The sequence below is a fragment of the Schistocerca gregaria genome, chromosome X (genome assembly GCF_023897955.1).
Source record: "Schistocerca gregaria isolate iqSchGreg1 chromosome X, iqSchGreg1.2, whole genome shotgun sequence".
Lineage (NCBI taxonomy): Eukaryota > Metazoa > Arthropoda > Insecta > Orthoptera > Acrididae > Schistocerca > Schistocerca gregaria.
In genome coordinates, this window is record NC_064931.1 from 316,939,520 (window position 1) to 316,961,750 (window position 22,231).

Here is a 22,231-nt window from a genome sequence, read left to right on the forward strand (position 1 = left end):
TTGATGCAGCTCTACATGCTACTCTATCCTGTGCAAGCTTCATCTCCCAGTACTTACTACAACCTACATCCTTCTGAATCTGCTTAGTGTATTCATCTCTTGGTCTCCCTCTACGATTTTTATCCTCCACACTGCCCTCCAATGCTAAATTTGTGATCCCCTGATGCCTCAGAACATGTCCTACCAACCGATCCCTTCTTCTGGTCAAGTTGTGCCACAAACTCCTCTTCACCCCAATTCTGTTCAATATCTCCTCATTAGTTATGTGATCTATCCATCTAATCTTCGGCATTCTTCTGTAGCACCACATTTCAAAAGCTTCTATTCTCTTCTTGTCCAAACTATTTATCGCCCATGTTTCACTTCCATACATGGCTACACTGCATACAAATACTTTCAGAAACGACTTCCTGACATTTAAATCTAAACCTGATGTTAAGAAATGTCTCTTCTTCAGAAACGCATTCCTTGCCATTGCCAGTCTACATTTTATATCCTCTCTTCTTCGACCATCATCAGTTATTTTGCTCCCCAAATAGCAAAACTCCTTTACTACTTTAAGTGTCTCATTTCCTAATGTAATTCCTGCAGCATCACCTGATTTAATTCGACTACACTTCATTATCCTCGTTTTGCTTTTGTTGATGTTCATCGTATACCCTCCTTTCAAGACACTGTCCATTCCGTCCAACTGCTCTTCCAAGTCCTTTGCTGTCTATGACAGAATTACAATGTCATCGGCAAACCTCAACATTTTTATTTCTTCTCCATGAATTTTAATACCTACTCCGAATTTTTCTTTTGTTTCCTTTACTGCTTGCTCAATATACAGATCGAATAACATCGGGGAGAGGCTACAACCCTGTCTCACTCCCTTCCCAATCACTGCTTCCCTTTCATGCCCCTCTACTCTTATAACTGCCATCTGATTTCTGTACAAATTGTAAATAGCCTATCACTCCCTGTATTTTACCCCTGCCACCTTCAGAATTTGAAAGAGATTATTCCAGTCAACATAGTCAAAAGCTTTCTCTAAGTCTACAAATGCTAGAAACGTAGGTTTGCATTTTCTTAATCTTTCTTCTAAGATAAGTCGTAAGGTCAGTATTGCCTCACGTGTTCCAACATTTCTACGGAATCCAAACTGATCCTCCCCGAGGTTGGCTTCTACCAGTTTTTCCATTCGTCTGTAAAGAATTTGCGTTAGTTCGGTAATTTTAACATCTGTCAGCACCTGCTTTCTTTGGAATTGGGATTATTATATTCTTCTTGAAGCCTGAGGGTATTTTGCTTGTCTCATACATCTTGCTCACCAGACGGTTGAGTTTTGTCATGAGTGGCTCTCTCAAGGCCATCAATAGTTCTAATGGAATGTTGTCTACTCCTAGAGCCTTGTTTCGACTGGGGTCTTTCAGTGCTCTGTCAAACTCTTCACACAGTATCATGTCTCCCATTTCATCTTCATCTACATCCTCTTCCATTTCCATAATATTGTCCTCAAGTACATCGCCCTTGTATAGACCCTCTATATACTCCTTCCACCTTTCTGCTTTCCCTTTTTTGCTTAGAACTGGGTTTCCATATGAGCTCTTCATATTCATACAAGTGTCTCTCTTTTCTCCAAAGGTCTCTTTAATTTTCCTGTAGGCAGTATCTATCTTACCCCTAGTGAGATAAGCCCCTACATCCTTACATTTGTCCTCTAGCCATCCCTGCTTAGCCATTTTGCACTTCCTGTTGATCTCATTTTTGAGACGTTTTTATTCCTTTTTGCCTGCTTCATTTACTGCATTTTTATATTTTCTCCTTTCATCAATTAAATTCAATATTTCTTCTGTTACCTAAGGATTTCTACTAGCCCTTGTCTTTTTACCTACTTGATTATCTGCTGCCTTCACTATTTCATCCCTCAAAGCTACCAATTCTTCTTCTACTGTATTTCTTTCCCCCATTCCCGTCAATTGTTCCCTTATGCTCTCCATGAAACTCTGTACAACTTCTGGTTTAGTCAGTTTATCCAGGCCCCATGTCCTTAAATTCCCACCTCATTGCAGTTTCTTCAATTTTAATCTACAGTTCATAACCAATAGATTGTGGTCAGAGTCCACATCTGCCACTGGAAATGTCTTACAATTTAAAACCTGATTCCTGAATCTCTGTCTTACCATTACATCTATCTGATGCCTTCTAGTATCTCCAGGCTTCTTCCATGCATAAAACCTTTTTTCATGATCCTTGAACCAAGTGTTAGCTATGATTAAGTTATGCTCTGTGCAAAATTCTACCAGGTGGCTTCCTCTTTCATTTCTTACCCCCAATTCCATAGCCGTCCATAATAACACAAATGAAATACTACGATGCACAAGCCCATACCACATTCATTTAAATTTTCACAGTCTGGGTAAGACAGTAGCAAATTATCTCCACTTGGAGTTTGCATTTTGTGCAAGTGTAGTATCTCACACTTTAACTATACTTTCACTTCGAGTTCATAGATTTACTAAGTTAGGCACTAAACTGTATTAATAGTTTACCTTTTAATATCACTCTCTCACTATCTTTCTTTCTTTCTTTCTTTCTTTTCTTCTTCTTGATTCGTAAGGCATTACTGAGAATTGTTGTTAATTGAAGGCAAACACAACTTTTATGCTTTGAACAATTCAGTAACTTCATTTTAGATCTTTAGATTTCAACAAGTATGAGAACTTTTTGGAAGATAGTCAACTTTTGATCTGTGTTGCTTTTTAGTAACCATATTTTCAGAAAAAAAATACTTTGCTCTGCTTTTGCACACTTCATTGAATCATCACTAGTATGATTTCAAGACCAGCTGGTTGAACACAGTATCTCAGAATGGTGTGAAGTTCTGCATTCCAGTTCTTTATATCTAGATGAGAATAGTGATAACATCATTAAAGCATATATATACTGAGATGGAGGTGTCTACTTACAAGTCTGTTCAAATGGTTAACATTGCTACATTAACACTAAGCAAAAAGTGTACCTATTTGGCAAATAACGTTATTGCAAGAGCTGCATCACAAACTTCACACACATTTTGGTACAGTTATAATGGATACAAATTTATGTTTCAACTTGGAACAGTTATGTTATGTGGCTTTTGAAGTTTGGAGCCACCTCACTTAAGTGTCTGAAAAGAAATCCAAAGAATCAATGTTTGATCCTGTCTTGATTCTAGATCATCATCTCTCACTATTGTTAATTTAATATATTACAATGCTTTTTGTAATGAAAGATGTCTAGAAGCAACCTGATTTGACTCAACTTTAAAATATAGGTCATCTTATAAGCGCATGGGTTTTCAAACTGTTTGAAGGAAAGAGCATACCAACAGTAATAGGACCTGGCTAAAGTCTAGATCAGAGTCATCGACAGTCAAGGCAGTGCTTACCTACCACACATAGGTTGGCAACATGTCAGTTTTACGTAGCGGATGAGATGATTCTCTCTCATAACCAGTGAGAGACGAGGAGAGAGGCAACGTATTTCTAATACCAAAATTAAAACCTTTGTTTTGTTGGCTGTTCTTTAGTGTATCAGTGAGTTTCAAGAGAGATATTTTGTGATTATGGCAGCAAGTGCTGTAAAGTGGACCGACATCAGTGCGTGTCTCATGGATTAAATGCAGTGACACAAAAATGTGTACAATGTGGTAGTGAAATGACTATGCAATGGATCTGCACAAGCACACTGAGTAAGTGGACCAATGTTTTTTATTAAATCATGGAAGAAGGCAGGGGGATCAATGACTATTCATTTGATATATTAATAAACATTGATCCATCAACCTTCTCCCATGATTTAATGTTAAAAAATTGACCTACCTACCTATTCCCATGATTTAGTTAAAAACATTGACCCACCTACCTCCTCCCATGATTTAATTAAAAAACACTGATCCACTTACTCAGAGTGCTCACACAGATCACTTGCATAGCAATACAGAGCAGAAATATGAGTATTACACTGCTTTTTCGAATATCAGGGGTTGCGACATTGTCCTTGTTTTGCAGATGCTAGCACAGTTTAAATAGCTGTGACTCAAACGAGGAGCAATAAAATTTATAATCCTCATTTCCTGCTATTTTTCACCCTTTGTTCCGGATGTATTACTTCGAAACATGTCCTATGCCTGCTACTCTCTCATTGGCTGCGTAACACAAACAGGTGACACACCTTCTTTTGTACCATGATACTTCATGCCAAGCACTGACAACATTCCTGTATGAAATATGTAAGTATGCCACTGGCCCTGTTCTAGACTTTTGCTGTAGGACCTTATCTAGTAAGGGTTTGTGGTACAGTATTCAAACCAATCGTCTGGTTGATAACTATTCTACTGTTGAATTTACTCACCACTGATAATCCAAAGTGAATAGAAATTTTACTTACACTATAATGTGTTCCCTGCAGCAGTTATAAAAATGCACTTCTTTTTAAATAATGTTTTCAGTAGTTTGCTACACATAATGAATGCACAGCATTGATTGTATCTGCTAGGAGATGACACTGTTGTTAGTAAATATGTAGAACTTTATCATAGCAGACACAATGGCAGTACAATTTTGTATGTGTCTGTGCTTGCGTTATGCAAGATTTTTTGAAGTTACAGTTCAGGTTAGTAAACCATATGAATGTGTATTTCCATGCATGTTATAATGTGCCTTTTCGATACTGAATATTCATTACTTCTCCTACACCTATATGTTAGTTATTATTTTGAAGTGAGTTGCATCAAAGGGCATATCCACATGAAAATAAGAAGTTTTACTTAGCTGATTATATTGATGTTGGCTTTGTTGTCTTCTGTAGAGGAATGACAATGTCCACAGAAACTTAACTAATGAAAGTATTGTGAAACTCATGTAATTCTTGAAATTCTAAATTCAGTGAAGTTTCTGAACTTTGAAACATTTGTATTCTGCAACATTTCACATATTATGACGGCACAGTTTGAACAAACAAAGTATATAATACAGCCTTACTAAACAGGTTTACATTAATTTATACCTATTTCCCTCCAAGACTTTACACAGTGAAGAAGTACAGAGACAATTGCTGGTACTTATTTAGCAGAATCAATAGAACTCAATTTGCTGACTGCCATCATAGAATTGCTTATTTATCATTGGCTTGATTACATTACAGTGAACACCAGAGTCATCAAACACTTGTAGTTGCTTGCAACATGAAAACAAACAAACGCACGCGCGCGCGCACACGCGCACACACACACACACACACACACACACACACACACTTTCTTAGGTGTAAACTTAAATTTTTATTATTTTTGTTGTGCAAATGAGGATCTCTGTGGACATTATCCACTGAAGAATGCCCGTAAGTAATTGATATTTCAAAATCTGTACTCTACATCTCCATGTACATATATACTCTGAAAGATAACATACAGTGCATAGTGAAGAATATCTCTCTTGTCAGAAGTGCTGATTATTTGTCCTATTCCATTTGTGTATAGGACAAGAGAAAAATTATTGTCTTTAGGGCTAACTGTGCCATAATCTTCCTTATTCTCATGCCTATGCAGGACGTATAATGGAAGCAGCAGAAATTTTGCACAGTCTTCCATGCACACTGGGAGGGAATTTGTCCAGAATGATTTAGCAATAAAAAAGCCACATTTCTTCTAAAGATTCCAGTTTAAATTCCCTAAGCATCTTTGCTACTCATTTATGTGGGCTATAATGTGTTTCAATCCTAGCAGTGTGTCATTTAATTTGACAGATACCTCCTGTCATGCCTTCTTTATGAGGAGTACAGTCACAGGAACAGTACTATAAATTTTATCACATTAGCGTCTCGTATGAAGTTTCCTGGAAAGATGCACTGGATTTTCCCAGAATCCTTCCAACAAACCTAAGGTTTCCAGATGTCTTCCCTACTACTGATTTGTATGATTTAGCTTTACAATAAATATATCCTGTTTGGATGGCTCCAGAAGTTGACTCTTAATCTTGTAATTTTATGGTATTTTGTTCTTTCTCATTCTCATGGTCATTATCTTGCATTTATCCACATTTAAAGAGAGCTGCCATTTATTACACCAAGTGGTGATTCTGTCGAAGCCAACTAGCATTACCCTATTATTGTCCAATAAAAACGATCTTATATCTCCACTAGCCATATCTGGTGATTCATTTACTGATATTGATGACGTTAGTGGTCTTGTTATGCTTTCATGGAGTGCACCTAATGTTTCTTTCACTTCTGTGGAATATATTCCATCCATTATAATGTACTGGGTTCTATTAGTGAAATATTCTTTGAGCCAGTTGCATCTCTTAGAAGATACATTGAATGAACATACCTTTCTTATCAGATGATGCTGTGGTACAGAGTTAAATACCTTTTGGAAATAAAGAAATTAGGGATTTACTTTATCACCTGCATCTACTATTTGCATGATATTGTGAACTGTGACTTACTTGTCTCATAACATACATATGTAATCATTTGATTAGACTATAGGAGACACATCAGAAAATGGTTAATACAATTTTACTGATATAAAGCTATAGTTAACAATGTGGAGTTGTATTTAAACATCAATGCTACTTTTTTGTGAAAAGATATCTTTACATATTCACAGAACAAGACAATTTATACACTACAGTCTGCTCAGATATTCAGTTCATCATTCATGAAATCTTCAGTTGAGAAGTATTGTCACTGAAGCAGAGTATCATGTAGCTTTCCTTTCAGTGAATCTAGGTTGATACTCAAAATGTTCTTGGCTTTTGATTTATTGTAAATGTTCATTCCCACATACTGCGTAATCTGAGCATATGAGTTTAAACAATGAGCAGGGAGCATAAAATTTTCTTTGTTTCTTTTGTTGTAAGTGTGATCAAAGCAGTTCTCCTCACATAATCCTAAATTGGTATAGAAAAAAATAGTGACATGACTTCTTTGGATTCCCTCAATTTCTGTAATTTTAGTATGTGCATTAAGTTACTCTAATTTCCCCAAACAACAATATTGTGCCTTATAACTGACTGAAAGGAATTGTGGTATGCAATTTTCCTTGTGTCCATGTCAGTCACTGCAGATGCAAAGCTATATAGTTTGTTTATTAGATATTCTACACATTTGTTCCAATTTAAATTCTCATATAAATTTAATCCTAAAAATTTCACAGAATCCACTTCTTCTAGATTTTGGTTTTTATGGTTTCTTTCAATTTCCTGTGATGTTGTCTGGTTTGTTCTGAAATGGATCATATGTGTTTTTGGGATGTTCAGTGTTAATCCATTGAGATGAAACTATGTTTCTAAATAACCTATTGTACTGACGATGCAGACAGGGATAGTTTGTGGCTCGTGCTCCTCAATTAATACAACTGATGGGGTATTTGTATTGATTGACAGATCACTAATGTATAGTAGAAACAAAATAGGCACTACGACAGAACTTCGAGGGATACCTTGTGTTACAGTCTTCCATTTGGAAGAATAATTTCCTGCATTTGTAGACAACCACCCTTTCTTTCCTACTGCACATGTATGAAGTAAGCCAGAGGTCACAAAAGATCCCTGCAGCTTTAGTTTTATAACCTAATGATGTGCTAATATTGTCAACAAACTTGTTAATTGCTTCTATAGTGCTTATTCCATGCTGGAAGCAAAATTGATTTTTCAAAATAATCTCATATTTTTCAATGAAGTTTTGAGTTTGGATGGCAGCTGACCTTTTTAATACTTTTGACGTGGCTGGAAGAAGAGATATGGGATGATAATTTCGCATATCCTCTCTCGACCCTTTTTTTGAACAGCGGTTTTACTTCTGCATGCTTTAGCATCTCTGGGAAACATCTATGTTCAAAAGATTAGTTTATTATTGTAGACAGTGGGTGTCCTATTATTTTATGCACAAATTTGAGAACTTGTGTGGGTGTCCTGTCCCAATGTGCAGAGTGTTCATTTTTCATTGTTAATGTTACACTTTTTACTTCTGTTGCCGACACTGTTTTAAATTTTGGGAGGCATTCAGACATTTGATCTAGTCTGAAGACACATACTTTGCTGTTACAGACTGCAACATTGACATCTGATTTCCCTACATTAATGAAGAATTCACTGAAGCATTCTGAAATTTGAGCTGGATTTACAATAACTTCATCTTCAAGCTTGATTTTACAAATTTCATGACTGCAGGCTTCAACACTGATTTATTCAGATCTTTTAAAATTAAACTATTATTTGCCATTTGCTTTGCTGCCTTGGGACACTTGGTGCTCTTGTTGTGTATTAATGATCTGGCAGATAGTATTAATAATAACCTGCATATGATGCAGCTATCTACACTGAAGTACTACCAAAAAAACAGCATAAATATTCAGGCAAGTCTTGATAAGATTTAAAAGTGGTGCAAAGATTGGCAACTTGCTTTAAATGTACAGAAATCTAAAACTGTGCACTTGACAAAATGCAAAAACATAATATCAAATAACTACCATATCAATGAGTCACAAATGAAATCAGTCAATTCATATGAATACATGAATGTGGGCTTATGAAATGGGATGATTATATAGGCTCAGCTGTAGACAAAATGGATGGTAGACTACTATTTATTGGTAGGATTTTGGGAAAGTGCAGTCCGTCTCCAAAGTAAATTGCATATAAGGCATTCACATGATCCATCCTAGAATACTCCTCAAATGTGTGGGACCTGTAGCAAATAGATCTAATATGGGGTTTTGTATGTGTACGAAGAACAGCATGACTGACTGCAGGCTTACCTAAACCTGCAGGCACTTGAAGATAACATGCCTACTTACAGAATTTGAAGAACCACTGTTAAGTGAAGAATCTAAGACTATGCTGTTTTTTTCCTACATATTACTCCCATAGGGACCACAAGGTAAGATTATACTAATTGTCACACACACAGCCAGTCATTGTTCCCTCATACTACTACGATCAAAAGTATTCAGACACCCCTATGTAACTGACTGCTAAATGCCATGAGAGGTTAACCTGCCAGTATAAAAAGTGGCGGGGAGCATTGTGGTGTTAGAAGAGAAGTGTAACAGCAGAAGGGGTTGGTCAGGAGAGCTCCTTGGTTTCGAACATGGAATAGTCATTGGATGTCAACTAAGTAACAAATCCACCAGCTACATTTCAACCCTTCTATAGTTGCCCTTGTTTGACTTCTGGTGAAGTGGAAATATGAAGGTACAACAGCAGCCTAACCAAAGTCAGGCAAACCTTACGTATTGGTGCACAGGGACCACTGATCATTGTGAAGGGTGGTTTAAAAAATTGCATGAAATCAGCAGAATGAATCAGTTATGAGTTAAAGTGCAATGAGCAGTCCACGTAAAAGACTGTAGGGAATTAAAAAGGATGGAGTATGATGGTTGAGCAGTATCTCAAACACTTGTAGACAATACTAAGTGACATATCATGTGGTGTAAAGAGAGACAACAAAACGAGTGATGTCGAGTGGTGAATCACACTCTGTGCAATCTGATGGAAAACTGCGGGATATGGTGAATGCTTGCAGAACATTATCTGCCATCATCTGTAGTGCCAACAGTGAAGTGTGGAGGAGGTCGTTCTATGGTATGATGATGTTTTCATGGTTAGCATTGTGTAGTGCATACTGTAGAGGAACAGAAAAAAGATTGATTGTATCTACACGACAGTGCACCCTGTCGTAAAGTAGGCTCTGTGAAGTAAAGGTTTGTGGATGTCAATATTCCGGAAATGGACTAGCCTGCCCACTGTCCTGACATGAACATAGTGGAACACCTTTGGGCTGAGTTAGAACGTCTACTTCTGTCCACACCCCAGCATCCAACATCACTACCTTCTCTGGTTTCAACTCTGGAGGAAGAATGGCCCGCTACTCTTCCACAGATGTTCAGACACATCATTGAAAATATCCCCAGCAAACCCAGAACAGTTCAATCTGTCACGGCGAATGGGGGAAGCATGCTATATCAGTGTCCACTAATAAATATCGGCAACTTTGTATTAGGTAGTAAATATGGAAATGAAACAAAAAATGTAAAAGGTGGTACAATAAGAAGTAGGTCCTTTGTGCTGCCATGCACTTCAAAAGTGTTCGCAAATTATGGCTGGAGGTGTACACGTAGGTTATCATAATTTATGATGTGGGTTAAGATACAGGGGGTGGGCAAAAATATGGAAACACCAAAAGCACAACACGTTACCATGCTTGATACAGTTGAGGAAAACCACTGGCATTCAGAACAGTTTCCAGTCATTACAGGCTAAATAAATACAGGAATATTGTATTTTTTCAAGGGAATCTCATACCACTCTTCCTGCAAGATAATGGCAAGTTTGGGTAATGATGATGAAGGTAGATAGTGATCATGCACCTTTCTCTCAAAGTAGACCACAAAGGCTCAAAAATATTGAGATCTGGTACTGTGGTGGCATGAGGTGATGAGACAATTCCTCCGTGTGCTCACCAAAACCCCTCATGGATAATACAAGGTGTGCAACCAGGGGTCACATCATCTTCAAGCGCAACGTCACCCTTAGGAAACAAACAGGGTAGGACATGATCAGCTAAAATGGTCACATAATCCTTGGCAGTAATGTGACCTTGTAGAGTGCCCATTGAGCCTATAGAATACCACAATATGGCTACCCAAATGATCACTGAAGACCCATCCTGTTTCACTCTTGGGAGTAAACTCAGCCAGAAGTTGGAAACAGAGTGAAAAGAAGACTCATTCAACCAAATAACTCACTTTCATTGCTTGATAGTCCACATTTTACGACCACTCTTTGTTTCTGCCAAATAAAAATATTCCTGGTGCCTGGAGAATTACCCCATAGAAGAATTCCATATTTTAGACGGACTCACATCCACATTTGTGATCCTTGTATGTGTTAAGGTTAATAAATGAACTACTGCTAGATGGGGGTGCCTTTTGCTGCAACCAACCTGAACACCCTCCTCACTGGTGACCCCGAGTTTTAACGTCTTCTGTTTTCACCGTTTTACTGTGTCCCCAATCTCCGCGTTGGTTATTTTTGCATGTATTACATCTACACAGCATTCGAACAATGACTTCGGCCCAGCGCCCAACGCCAGATTTTCTGATCGACATGCATTGTGTTGCGGGCGATGTACACCTGCCAGGACTGCAACACGATGCCTCTCACTCGACGATTCCGCCAATTTCACCGGACGTTTTTGAGCCTGCAACAATACGTGAGGTTAGGAGTGCGCATGCCTCTGGCTATCAAACATCTTTGTTCCTGCCACATGTGCCCTCCCTCTTCTTCTGTGCAGTTACCTCTTATGGATCTCCGTGCAGTGCGGGATCATTGCTGATTTCTCCAAATGCTTCGTCAGACAACCTACTATCGCCAGGACAATGATTTGCCATGCCAAAATCCGTGCAGTACCATGCAGATACCTGCCACATGGCCAGAACTACTCCGTTCACAGGTCAACCTCCTCAGCATCCGACCATGTCCACACATGCTTTCCTACTTCGATACCTCGGCCTGCAACAGTAACAATAACGTCTCAGTGTTTTGTGCCACGAGATTCACCTTATCCACACACCGTTTTGAGCAGTGTGACTATGAACCGTCAACACTCACACATTCCGTCCCACGTTTGACATCATTTCACACACTGTACTTCTGGACAGCCCGCACCTCCGCAGCCTCCCTGCAACACAGGTGGCCCTGGCTCTGATCATATGTCGAGCTTTCCGTGGACTAACACGCATTCTCAAACTTTGAAATTTTTCTCACCTGTCGTCCCCACGCCAGCTACCGTTCTCGGCACATCTTGGTGCCTCATCCACGTCGGTGTTCCACGACGCGTCAATCCAAACACACCTGCAATGTGTCGAGCTTCTGCAAGCACAATCGACACATTACAGTGTCTCACCTGCAGCGGGCTTCTGCGTCGCGACAGATCGCGCTCAACCACAACGTGTCACCTTCACGCTGTCACCCAAACAGCCACCGTTGCCACATCCCCTGGAGGCAAACTCTCCTGGAATACTACAGCAACTACAGCTCGATTCAGGCTGTGCCCTGACAAACTCAACTCAACCTGTCCTTCGAAACATTCTACAATGCTTACCAATGCTGCCGCCGTTTAATCCCGACAGAGCTACAACCTAGTTCAAAATTGTGGACGAAGTGTTCGACTATTACAAACTCGATGATTCAACCAGGTTTCTGTGTCTCATCATCCATCTGCATGACCAGGAGGAATTGATTACTGACCTCGTCGCCACCCCGGACTCATCTACCCGGTACGCTCTAGCCTAAAAGACAGTTCTACGTCGGCTTACACGCTCAACTGAGGCAGCAATATGGCAAGTGATCCACATCAAGCAACTAGTTAACGACAAACCTTCACAGCTCTGGAGATGGCTAGGTGCCCTGGTCAGCGCCGATCTACTCTCCAACACAGCTCTCCTCGCCATCTGGTCAGATTAACTATCTCCTCACATCCGCTTTGCTCTGACACAAAGGTCTCCCGAACCTGTCGAGCAAAAAATGACAATTGCTGAAGAGCTACATGATGCATCACTGCTATATTTCGCCAGCCACTGCATACCTGACAAGTCTCAGGTTCAGGCTCATCATCCTGTGGTCGGACGCAGCCGGGGCCATACTGTGACCATTCCGCTTGCTCCGGGAAGCAGTAAACAAGCAACTGGGATGTCACCGGCTTCACCACCTCCTACAACCAAACCTGCTGCGGCCACAGAACCTCAGCCACCACCACTGGCAATGAACATTCTGCAGGAAATGCAACCGCACTACCCATACTGTTACTTCCACACACAGTTTGGTGAGGCGGTGCAGAACTGCAGACCACTCTGCTACTTCCCAAACGCCAATCACAGGTAGGTTCGGGTGCCGCCTCTTGCACACAACATGACAGGCACCCCCCAGTGCTCCATTCTGTCCGGGAACAGCCATATAATTGTGGACGACTTTACATTAAAGACATTTCGTTGGGATACCTTTTTCTAGTGGACACAGGCACTGATGTTTCGCTGCTGCCTCCATACTTAGTGTCGTCAAACATCTGCCCTCACCATACTTCACTGCAAGCCATGAATTTAACTAAACTACAATGCTCGGGTTCATCTTCCTACGTTGTCTCACTCTCTGCAAACTGTGAACTCAAGTGGACGTTTTTTAGTGTGCGAAATTGACAAACCTTACTAGACATTGACTTCTTGTGACACCACAAACTTTCACTGGACCTAGTGCAAAACACTGTGTTTCATCATCCGTCCAAGACTCACTTCCCCTGTGCTCTGTCGAGCAAACCCCCCTGTGACACATTGGTCCGAGCTAATATCATCCGTACATGCTCGTCTGTGTCGACGACTTACAAGAAACCATGCACAAGTGCCTTGTCGAGCTTGAACACGTCGCTCACCTTCACAAGGAAAACTTCAAGCCCTCCCTCCAGCTCCACAAAACACAGCTCCAGCTCTCCGATGCAAAGGAATTACAGACACTACAGCAAGGACAAAGCAAGGTCAGTAAGTGCGCTGAATCTGCTTGCAGTCCAAGGAATCGAGCCTCCATGTATTTATCCCACTACCCCTTGCAACTGTGCTATCAAGACTGCCATAACATGTACTGACAGTTCCGCATGGCCGCACCCTCCTAACATGGGAGCGTTTGACACTCGGCCCGACACAAGTGCGCAGGTGTGACGAGCATAACGTGTTCCTGAACGGACGGCTCCTACCCCGCCCCTCGCAGACAGCACCTCAAACTACGCAACCTCGGCTCCTGCGTGCCACTGTGTGACCGCCACTGACAACACAGACATTGCATTCGTGCCAAGCGTTTTGCCCATGACCGTGCTGCCACAAGCCGTGCCCTCGGACAGTGGAGCCACTAACGGCTCACAAGCTCTACCGAGCTCACCTGACCACAGTGCCACTGCTTTGGGCCAGCAGCCATCTTTTTGCATTGACTCCTGGGACACTTTGGTGCCTTGGCTCCTGTTGGATCTGCTGAGTGGCTCCAAACACCATAACCACGCCTTGCCTGCCCCGCCCACCACACATTGTAAACAAACTGCCTCCCTTGCCGCCGGCAACATTTCTGTCGTCACCAATGGCATGGTTCACAAGCTTTGCCTCAGGCCAGGTCCCCTGATCTCCAGTAAACCACGTTGACTTTGTCCCAAGCGCCTCTCCGACCTTAAAAATCAGATTTCTGAACTACTAAGCTCCGGTGTCATTGAACCCTCTGCCAGTAGCTAGTCTGCGCCCATACATATGACACCCAAGAAAGACGGGACTTGGTGCATGTGCGGAGACTACCGTCAACTAAATGCACAAACAATTATGGACACCTACCCCATACCCAACAATGCCAACTATACCAGTTCCCTCACAGGTGCGACCACGTTCTCTGTCATTGATTGCAAATGGACCTACCACCAGATCCCCATGGCACCTGAAGACATTGAGAAGACAGCAATCACCACCCCGATCGGGTTATTTCAATTTCGATTCATGCTCTTCGTTCTGAAAAAACACAACCCATACCTGGCAACACTTCATCAACGAAGTGCTATTCAACCCTAAATTCTCTGACAGCATTTCACCGCCCCTGAGAAAGTACAAACAGTAGTAAACCTACCCAGACCTTCGTCATTCAAAGAGCTCCGGCACTTTCTGGGGACGATTAATTATTATCGCCGACATCTACCTCGGGCTGTGGGGATTCAGGCTCCACTGACAGACACCTTGGCAGGCACCAACACTTCTGGATCTCTGCCTGTTCCATGGGCCCCTGCTATGACTGCCTCTTTCACTGCCCTCAAAAATCCTCTTGCCGAGGCCTGCACCATCACGCATCCTCATCCTAATGCACAGCTTTTCATCACCACAGACATGAGTGATACTGCTATTGGCGCTGTCCTTAGCCAGAAAATCGCCTCTGCAGTTCTTCTCGCGCAAGCTTACCGATGCACAACGGAAATATTCCGCGTTTGACAGGGAGTTGCTCGTGGTCTACGAAGTGATCAAGGAATTTAAGACTGATGTTGAGGGATGTCATTCCTATGTTTTAACGGACCACAAACCCCTGTTTGTGGCCGTTACAAACCCGCCAGCTGACCCGCCTCCTCGCCGCTTCGGATATATGGACTTCATATCTCAGTTCACCACCAATGTCAGACACATAAAGGGTGCTGACAATATGGTTGCTGATTCCTTTTCACGAGTCGACGCCGTCCATTTTCTGTTAGACCTCTCTGAACTGCCTAACCTCCAACCCACTGACGAGGACACAGAAAACCTTATTTCAGACTCTACCTTTTCACTACACTTCATCTGCGCCACCTTCCCTGGTATTTCTGGTGAGATCTGGTGCGACGACAGTACGCCACATTATGCCCTCTCATCCCAACCACACTCTGTCGAGCTGTCTTCAATGCATTGCGTAATTTAGCCCACCCCAGTGTTTGTGCCTCCGCCCATCTCGTAGCAGAGCGCTTTGTGTGGAGAAATGTCAACAAGGGCTGCCAGCAATGGGCACACTACTTTATCGCGTGCCAACGCTGCAAAGTACACAAAGTACAAATCTTCCCTTCCTGTTCCGCTATTTTCCTATCCCTTGAACATACTCTTCAATACCTTGGAAGAGACCCATTTACTTTCCTGATTCCCATGCCACCACATTCACCCAAATGTAACCATCTGTCACAACAGCTGCACAGAACCCCAGAACTGACTTTCCTACAAGTATCTTTTTGGTGAATTAATTTATGTAGAGGTTTTTTCCATTAGGATAGAAATTTGTTTTAAAATAACTGACGAATTTTCTGGCCTTTTTTCCCCGCTTAATGCAGGGATCACTGTTGTTGTTGTTGTTGTTGTTCAAGGAACTCTTCTCAACTAAATCGATCGTGTTGCATGCCTACGCTGCAAGTACGAGTAATCTGTACTGCGGGCGTTATGTAACTCGCATTACCAGTTTTGATGCTTACAGCTTTCTTTTCTATGTTCCATTATGAAACCCTGTCATCTAATGCCTTATTAACATTTGGCACTGTATGCTTTACTGGAAAGAAACTATGTCTCAAGAGCTAAAGTTTTTAGGCACAAATTACTGTCCATAAAATGACCAGAAACATCCATACGAATATGCCACAATTCAGCAAGGTCCAAATGTTGGTCATTAAAGAAACTGGCAGAGTCCTTCATGTTTACAGTCTCTTTCTCTTTATCGTAATTTTCATCAGTCATGTGACACCCTTTTCTTTTTTTTCTTTTTTTTTCCCCCCCGATTTAGAATCAAATATTTTGTTTCCGACAGCATGACAAAATGTTGCAAACCAGTGTCTTCTACAACAGAGCTGTTTAAAATTGTCATGGTGACTTGAGCGGCAACTAGTTCTTGTGCTGTTTACTTCTCTCTGTGACGAGAAACGTATGTTTTGGATCAGTGGTTCCTGCAAGGAGATTTTGCTGGAAAAGTAATCCAATAAAATTACATACCGTGCAACTTTGCTATTTTTGATTTTGGGGTATGTTGTCATCAATGTTTCCGTCCCTGGTGATTTTGATGTATAACATACATACCTATAGGCCTGTACCTGGGTATTTTACCTGACCCGCATTATTAGAAGAGTAAGTGTCTGATCACGCCCGTTGTATTTTTTGAAACATTTCGAAGACTTTGAAAGCAAATACTTCAACAAGTGCTGTCGCTATTGTCAGCTCCATGACTTTCGTTTTCGTTTATCCATATTGTTTTGAATCATAACTTTATTCGATTGAAACCGGAGACATACTAGTTACGAGCACAGTGACCACGAGTGTGTTTGTTTAGTGTCGGTCTTCAGTTCCAATAACCCCGACCCATGCTGTCGTACTCAACTAGGGCACAGTGACAGGCACCACCGCACTGTTCCTCGTGAGCTTTTTGAGGAATGCTCAGTGAGCTCTAGTTGCCGCGCCCCGCAGTCATGTCTATTATTCCAGGTGCTAAATGCCTTAACATGAATGTTTCTCCAGTAATATTCTGTGATTTAGAGATTCAGATTGCTTGCCCAAGCCCTCTTGTGTGGCTTCAGCAGAGAATTTGGATTCCAAAGAGGGTATCGCAATAGAAACGTTTTGACACGTGTAACTGGTATATGAGAATTTGCTTTGTATTCAATTTATTTTTAGAAAATAGGTAGCAGAGAGAATGCATGATAATTATTAGATCAGGATTTGTCATTCTTTTTAAGATAGACCCGAAAAATACCACTAACGAACATGCTGTTTGCAGGTAACAAGTTGGCATAGCATCAGCAAAATTTTATAAAAACTAATTTGTATAAGCAGACTGTAATTTTGAAACTCTGGTTATAAGGATGTGAAGAATTAGTGTTTGGAGCATTGATCAAAAAATAAAAAAATCTGGAATGACATCATATGCAACTTTTACTCTAGGTCTGCCTGCTTTAATGACCCTCCATGCAGAATTAAGTTTATTATTGAGCTCTCATTGAAATTATTTTCTCTGCATTTGGCTAATCTAATTTGTGACCTGTAGTGTCTCTTGAGGTTATTGTGTGCTGCTTTATCAATTCTACCACTTCACATTATCATGACAGATCAAAAACATTGATCTTAGTTTCTGCAAATGTGGCATGAATGTAGGTGTAGTAATTAGATCATTAATTGCTAGTTTTACCCCATATACCATTGTGGTCTTTCAGTTAACATTAAGGAGCCCCAATTCTGAATCATATTTATTCACATTTGTCATTTAATTGCCAAGACATCTGTGTTGTCTTGTGGTACTTAAATTTGCGCAGAAGAAATGAGATCTAAAGATGTTAAGCAAATTAGCTTTTCAGGTCTCTTTCTTCCATCAAAATTTAAATCTCCAGTTTTTTTGCATATTTTGTGTACGTAAAGTATACAAATCTGTTGTCGTTACTGGCAGAATAATGGTATATTTCCCTTCTTTATGCATCTCGTAAGTTTGATATTTAAAATGTCTTTTTCTTTTAGGTAACACTGGCAGTGACTGGGAACGAATACTTTTGACAGCTGCTGAGAAACACAGAAAAAATGAAATACCAGGGATAATTCTCCGTGTGCTCAAAGAAGTTCCACATGACTGTGGTGCTAGGATGGAAGATTTTACAGACACTGTTTTCCCACCAGCATCAATTGTTCTGGAGAAAACAAGAGAGAGACTTAATACTGTGTTGCTGCTTGAGTGTCCTCAAACTCAGACTTCACATGAGGTGTCTGTCAATGGCAAAGACAATAGGAATGGCAAACATCCTGTTACAGTTCAGAGATTTCATCCATTCTATAAAGGTAAGCTACAGTTAGAGTGTTGTTCAGTTTTAATGATTTTAAAATGTGTGCGTTACGTAAATTCATTTCGAAAACTTGCAAATGTAAACATGATGTTGGTGCTGTTTTTATTAAAACTCCTGTGGCTGTTGAGCTATATTGTGTAGTCCCCATACACAACTAACAGTTCCCTAATTTTTTATATTTACGTGACAAAGGCACGTATTGAGAAGTTTCAGAGGCTTGCAAAGATTTTCACAGTTTACAACTGTTTTGTAGAACGTATTTCATAATAAATCTGTGTTTATGAATTACAGTTACCGTGAATACCATAAATTGGAGCCACGTTGCTCCTATTGGGGGGAAATGAAAAAGGTTTCAAAGTCCTTTGGAGGGGAAATCTTTAAATCATAGATACATCAGTCTTCCTTCCAGCACTTTCTGGATCTGCCATTTTGTGCTTAGTTGTTCAGTGGAAGCATTAAGTTAAAGTGTTATTTATTTAACTGAAATTTGCGTTTGAAGAGTTGCCCTACAGAACAGAATATTTTCCAACAATATACCAGAGAAAGATTGGACAAAATGTTTCCTTCAACGCCATCCTCAATTGACAAAGATATGCAGCAGGGCAGCTATTGATGAAATTATGTTGTTTAAATGCATTGAAATATGTCCTATGTAACACAATTACACATGAGATGAGACAAATCTCTCAGCAATCCTGGTAAAAGCAGTTATCTGCTGCCGAGGTACAAAGTAACTAGGAAGAATTTGTAACTTTTCTAAATCTAGTTGCTCCATTATGATGTGTGGCAGTGCAGCAGGGGGACTTTTGCCACCCTATGTTGCCTACATGTCTGGGCAGTTATGGAACACATGCTCGGGAGGGAGGTCCAAAGGGATGCAGGTACAATCATTGTAGTTCAGGATGGTTTGATGCAGTAACTGGTTTGAGACCATACTGCTGCCCAAGTTGGAGAAACTGGAAGGGAAAAAGGCTGTGATTGCTGACGATCTCTCTACACATTTGAACATCCAAATTTTCTAGAGGTGTAGAGAACCTGACATTCATTTCGTGTCTCTTCCACCTTACTCAACTCATCTCATTCAACCTTCAGGCATTGCCTTCTTTCATCCCATGAAAGTTGTATGGTGGCAGGTATTGTGTGAGTGGAAGCAAACACTTGAAGGAATGAAGTGTGGTGGTGTTCTTAAACACCAGTTTCCTGCTCTGATGCGAAAGGCTCTTGATGTGATGCAGCCAAATGTGAGAAGTAGCCTTAGGAAGTGTGGAATATTTCCCTGTAATGTTGAACCATTGCTTGAATGCATTGGACACAGAGAGATGCATCAAGATGATCTGAATAATTCATTTCTGCTTGTTTTTCAAAGAAAGGACACACTCAACATTCCTGGGGATAGAAGTCTCACACAAGAAGAAAGATTCCAGTCTCACTTAGAAAGAGTCTTTCTTATGCAACAAGTACCACTAGAAGAATGGTGGAAAATGTGGGTGTTGCAGCAGAAACTGATTCACAAACACCTATAGACCAACCAGGAAAACGTAAAAGAAATCAAATTTGGCATTCTAAGAGAAGTGACGATCACTATACGCAAGACTCTTCTGACAAAGAATCCTGGGAGTCTCACAGTAAGAAATGTCTTCTGGAAGTAGAGTACGAAGAAGGAGGAAAACTTATAGAACTCTCAATGACCACAAATTAAACAAGTAAAGAGAGAAGTCAGTGCTTTTGTGATCTTTCATTATGAGGATCATCTGTATCCAGGTGTTATTCAAAACTTTAATAAGACTGGGGCTACAATAAGTGCTGTAACTAAGTCAAAAAATATCATGCAAATGGCCATCAAAACCAGATGATCTCTTATGAAGGGAAAGATGTTGTAGGAGGCATAGATCCACCTAACATAGTGAATAAAAGGGGCTTTTTCCGAATTACTGAACTGAGTGGTGTTGAGTGTCAATGCTGAAATGTGTGGTAATTAGGTTATGGTACCCAGATTATATAAAAATGTATTTTTGATGAACATGGTGTATCCAAGAAAATCGAATATTTACTCTGTGTCTAACATTGCTCCATAGAAATTTTTCCATAAGAATTAAATTGATTTTGAAATTGGAGCAAAGTAACCTGCCCATATGGGAAACTTTGCCCCAATTTTAAAAACTGTATAACTCAATATAAAATGAAAATTTGAAGATCTCTCCACTCAGACACAATTCCTTCGTGCTTTAGTTAATTGCTTGAAAATTATCAAATATGCTAACTTTACCTTAGGTATTTTCAAGCACCGGTACATAGTGTCTAAATATTGGAACAAAGTAGCCTCAGTTTACGCCAAGTGAAATATTGTATTATATTAGTTCCCTCTTTTGATAGTGTTATTGTCTGTATGTATCGTAAAATAAGGCTGCTAACTTCCTTAATAACGATAACCTAGAAAACGCTTTAGAGCAGTAGTAAAGCCAAGTTCTCTGTTGTAATAGATATCTCACTTTTAGCTATGTATTACTTACGTTCCAAGAGACTGCTGATATTATTTGCAGCATTTCAAATTCAAAAGACAATCAGCAAGCTTACTATAAAGTTTCTCCTTCACTATTCTGTAACATATTGGACCAGGCATAACACAGCTGGAGATTAGTTAGTTACTATTCGTAAGCAGCTGGATGTCATCCTTACTACTGTCGAGTGATTGGAAGCTGCTTTGAATGGGAGTGTTGGGTTACCAAGAGGCACAAAGATACCTGACGTTCTATCCTCTCCTGTGGACACACTGTCTCCTGCAGGAAATACAAGCCCTATAATTACCCATCTACTTGACTGTGAGTGGAGTCCTGAACAGGGTAGACAGGGACCAAGTCGGACACAGGGTGTTATACCAATCCCTCTTACAAACAAGTTCAAGATGCTGTCATTCAATGAAACTGAGCCAGTGGGATTCACTTCATCTGTTTTGGGGAAACCTGCTTTGTTGTGTATCAAGAGGAGATAAACACAGAAGGATAGGAGTCTATCAATTGTCAACACTTCAAATGCATGACCAATAATGGTACCCCTTAGGAAAATGGCAGGAAGGTATGGGAAGAAACACCAGGTACACTCAGTGTGTATGCCTGGAGGCATCGTTGAGCATTCTGAGCTTATTCCAGCAGCCATTGAGGGAACACGCAATGAAGTGCAGATTGTGGCACACTTGAAACAAATGATACTTGTCTGGGCTCTGAGGTCATACTTGGATCATTCCAGCGACTGAAAGAGGGTTGAGAATACCAGCCTTGTGCATGGAGCTTCAACGAAAGTCACAATTTGCAGCACTGTCTCCAGAACTTATCATGACTCTTTGGTTCTGAGTCGAATAGAAGGACTGAACTAGACTTCAAAGGTTCTGTGACAAGCTAGGCTGCGACTTCCTGAGCCTGTGCCATTGGGCTGAGACCTGTAAGGTCCCCCTAGATGGGTCTGGTATGCATTACACATCAAAGGCTGCTACTTAGGTAGCTCACTGTGTGTGGGGTGTACCCAAGGTTTTCTTTTAAATTAGTGACTCTCCACCCAATCCAGATAAGGATAGTTGTCAGAAACCCAGAAGTATCACTATAAGATCGAAACAAATGCCTCCCATAGGTGAGAGTATTAAAATCCTCACCAAGTCACCTTTCATTAGCTATGTGGACGTGCTCAACCACTATGATATGACTTTCAAAATGATGGAGCACAGCAGTCAGTCATTCTTTCCCTTCAGGTTCCATTAAGCAAATCTAGATTTTGGCTACTGCCTAGCCATTATCAATGGCTCAAGAAGAGCCGTCTTGAACAAACTGTGACAGAAACCCCAACAACAGGGGACTGACATACTAGGACATGCATT

The 22,231-nt window shown here is 40.7% G+C and overlaps 1 protein-coding gene across 7 annotated transcripts in view; it reads left to right on the plus strand.

The window, feature by feature from the left end:
- LOC126299284 (constitutive coactivator of peroxisome proliferator-activated receptor gamma-like) overlaps window positions 1–22,231 on the plus strand; it is a 633,226-nt gene that overhangs the window by 286,531 nt on the left and 324,464 nt on the right. For all 7 annotated transcript variants that reach the window (XM_049991071.1, XM_049991070.1, XM_049991069.1 and 4 more), the window contains one exon: window positions 18,047–18,361. In XM_049991071.1, the coding sequence (XP_049847028.1) occupies window positions 18,047–18,361 (315 nt within the window). The remainder of the gene's footprint in view (window positions 1–18,046; window positions 18,362–22,231) is intronic.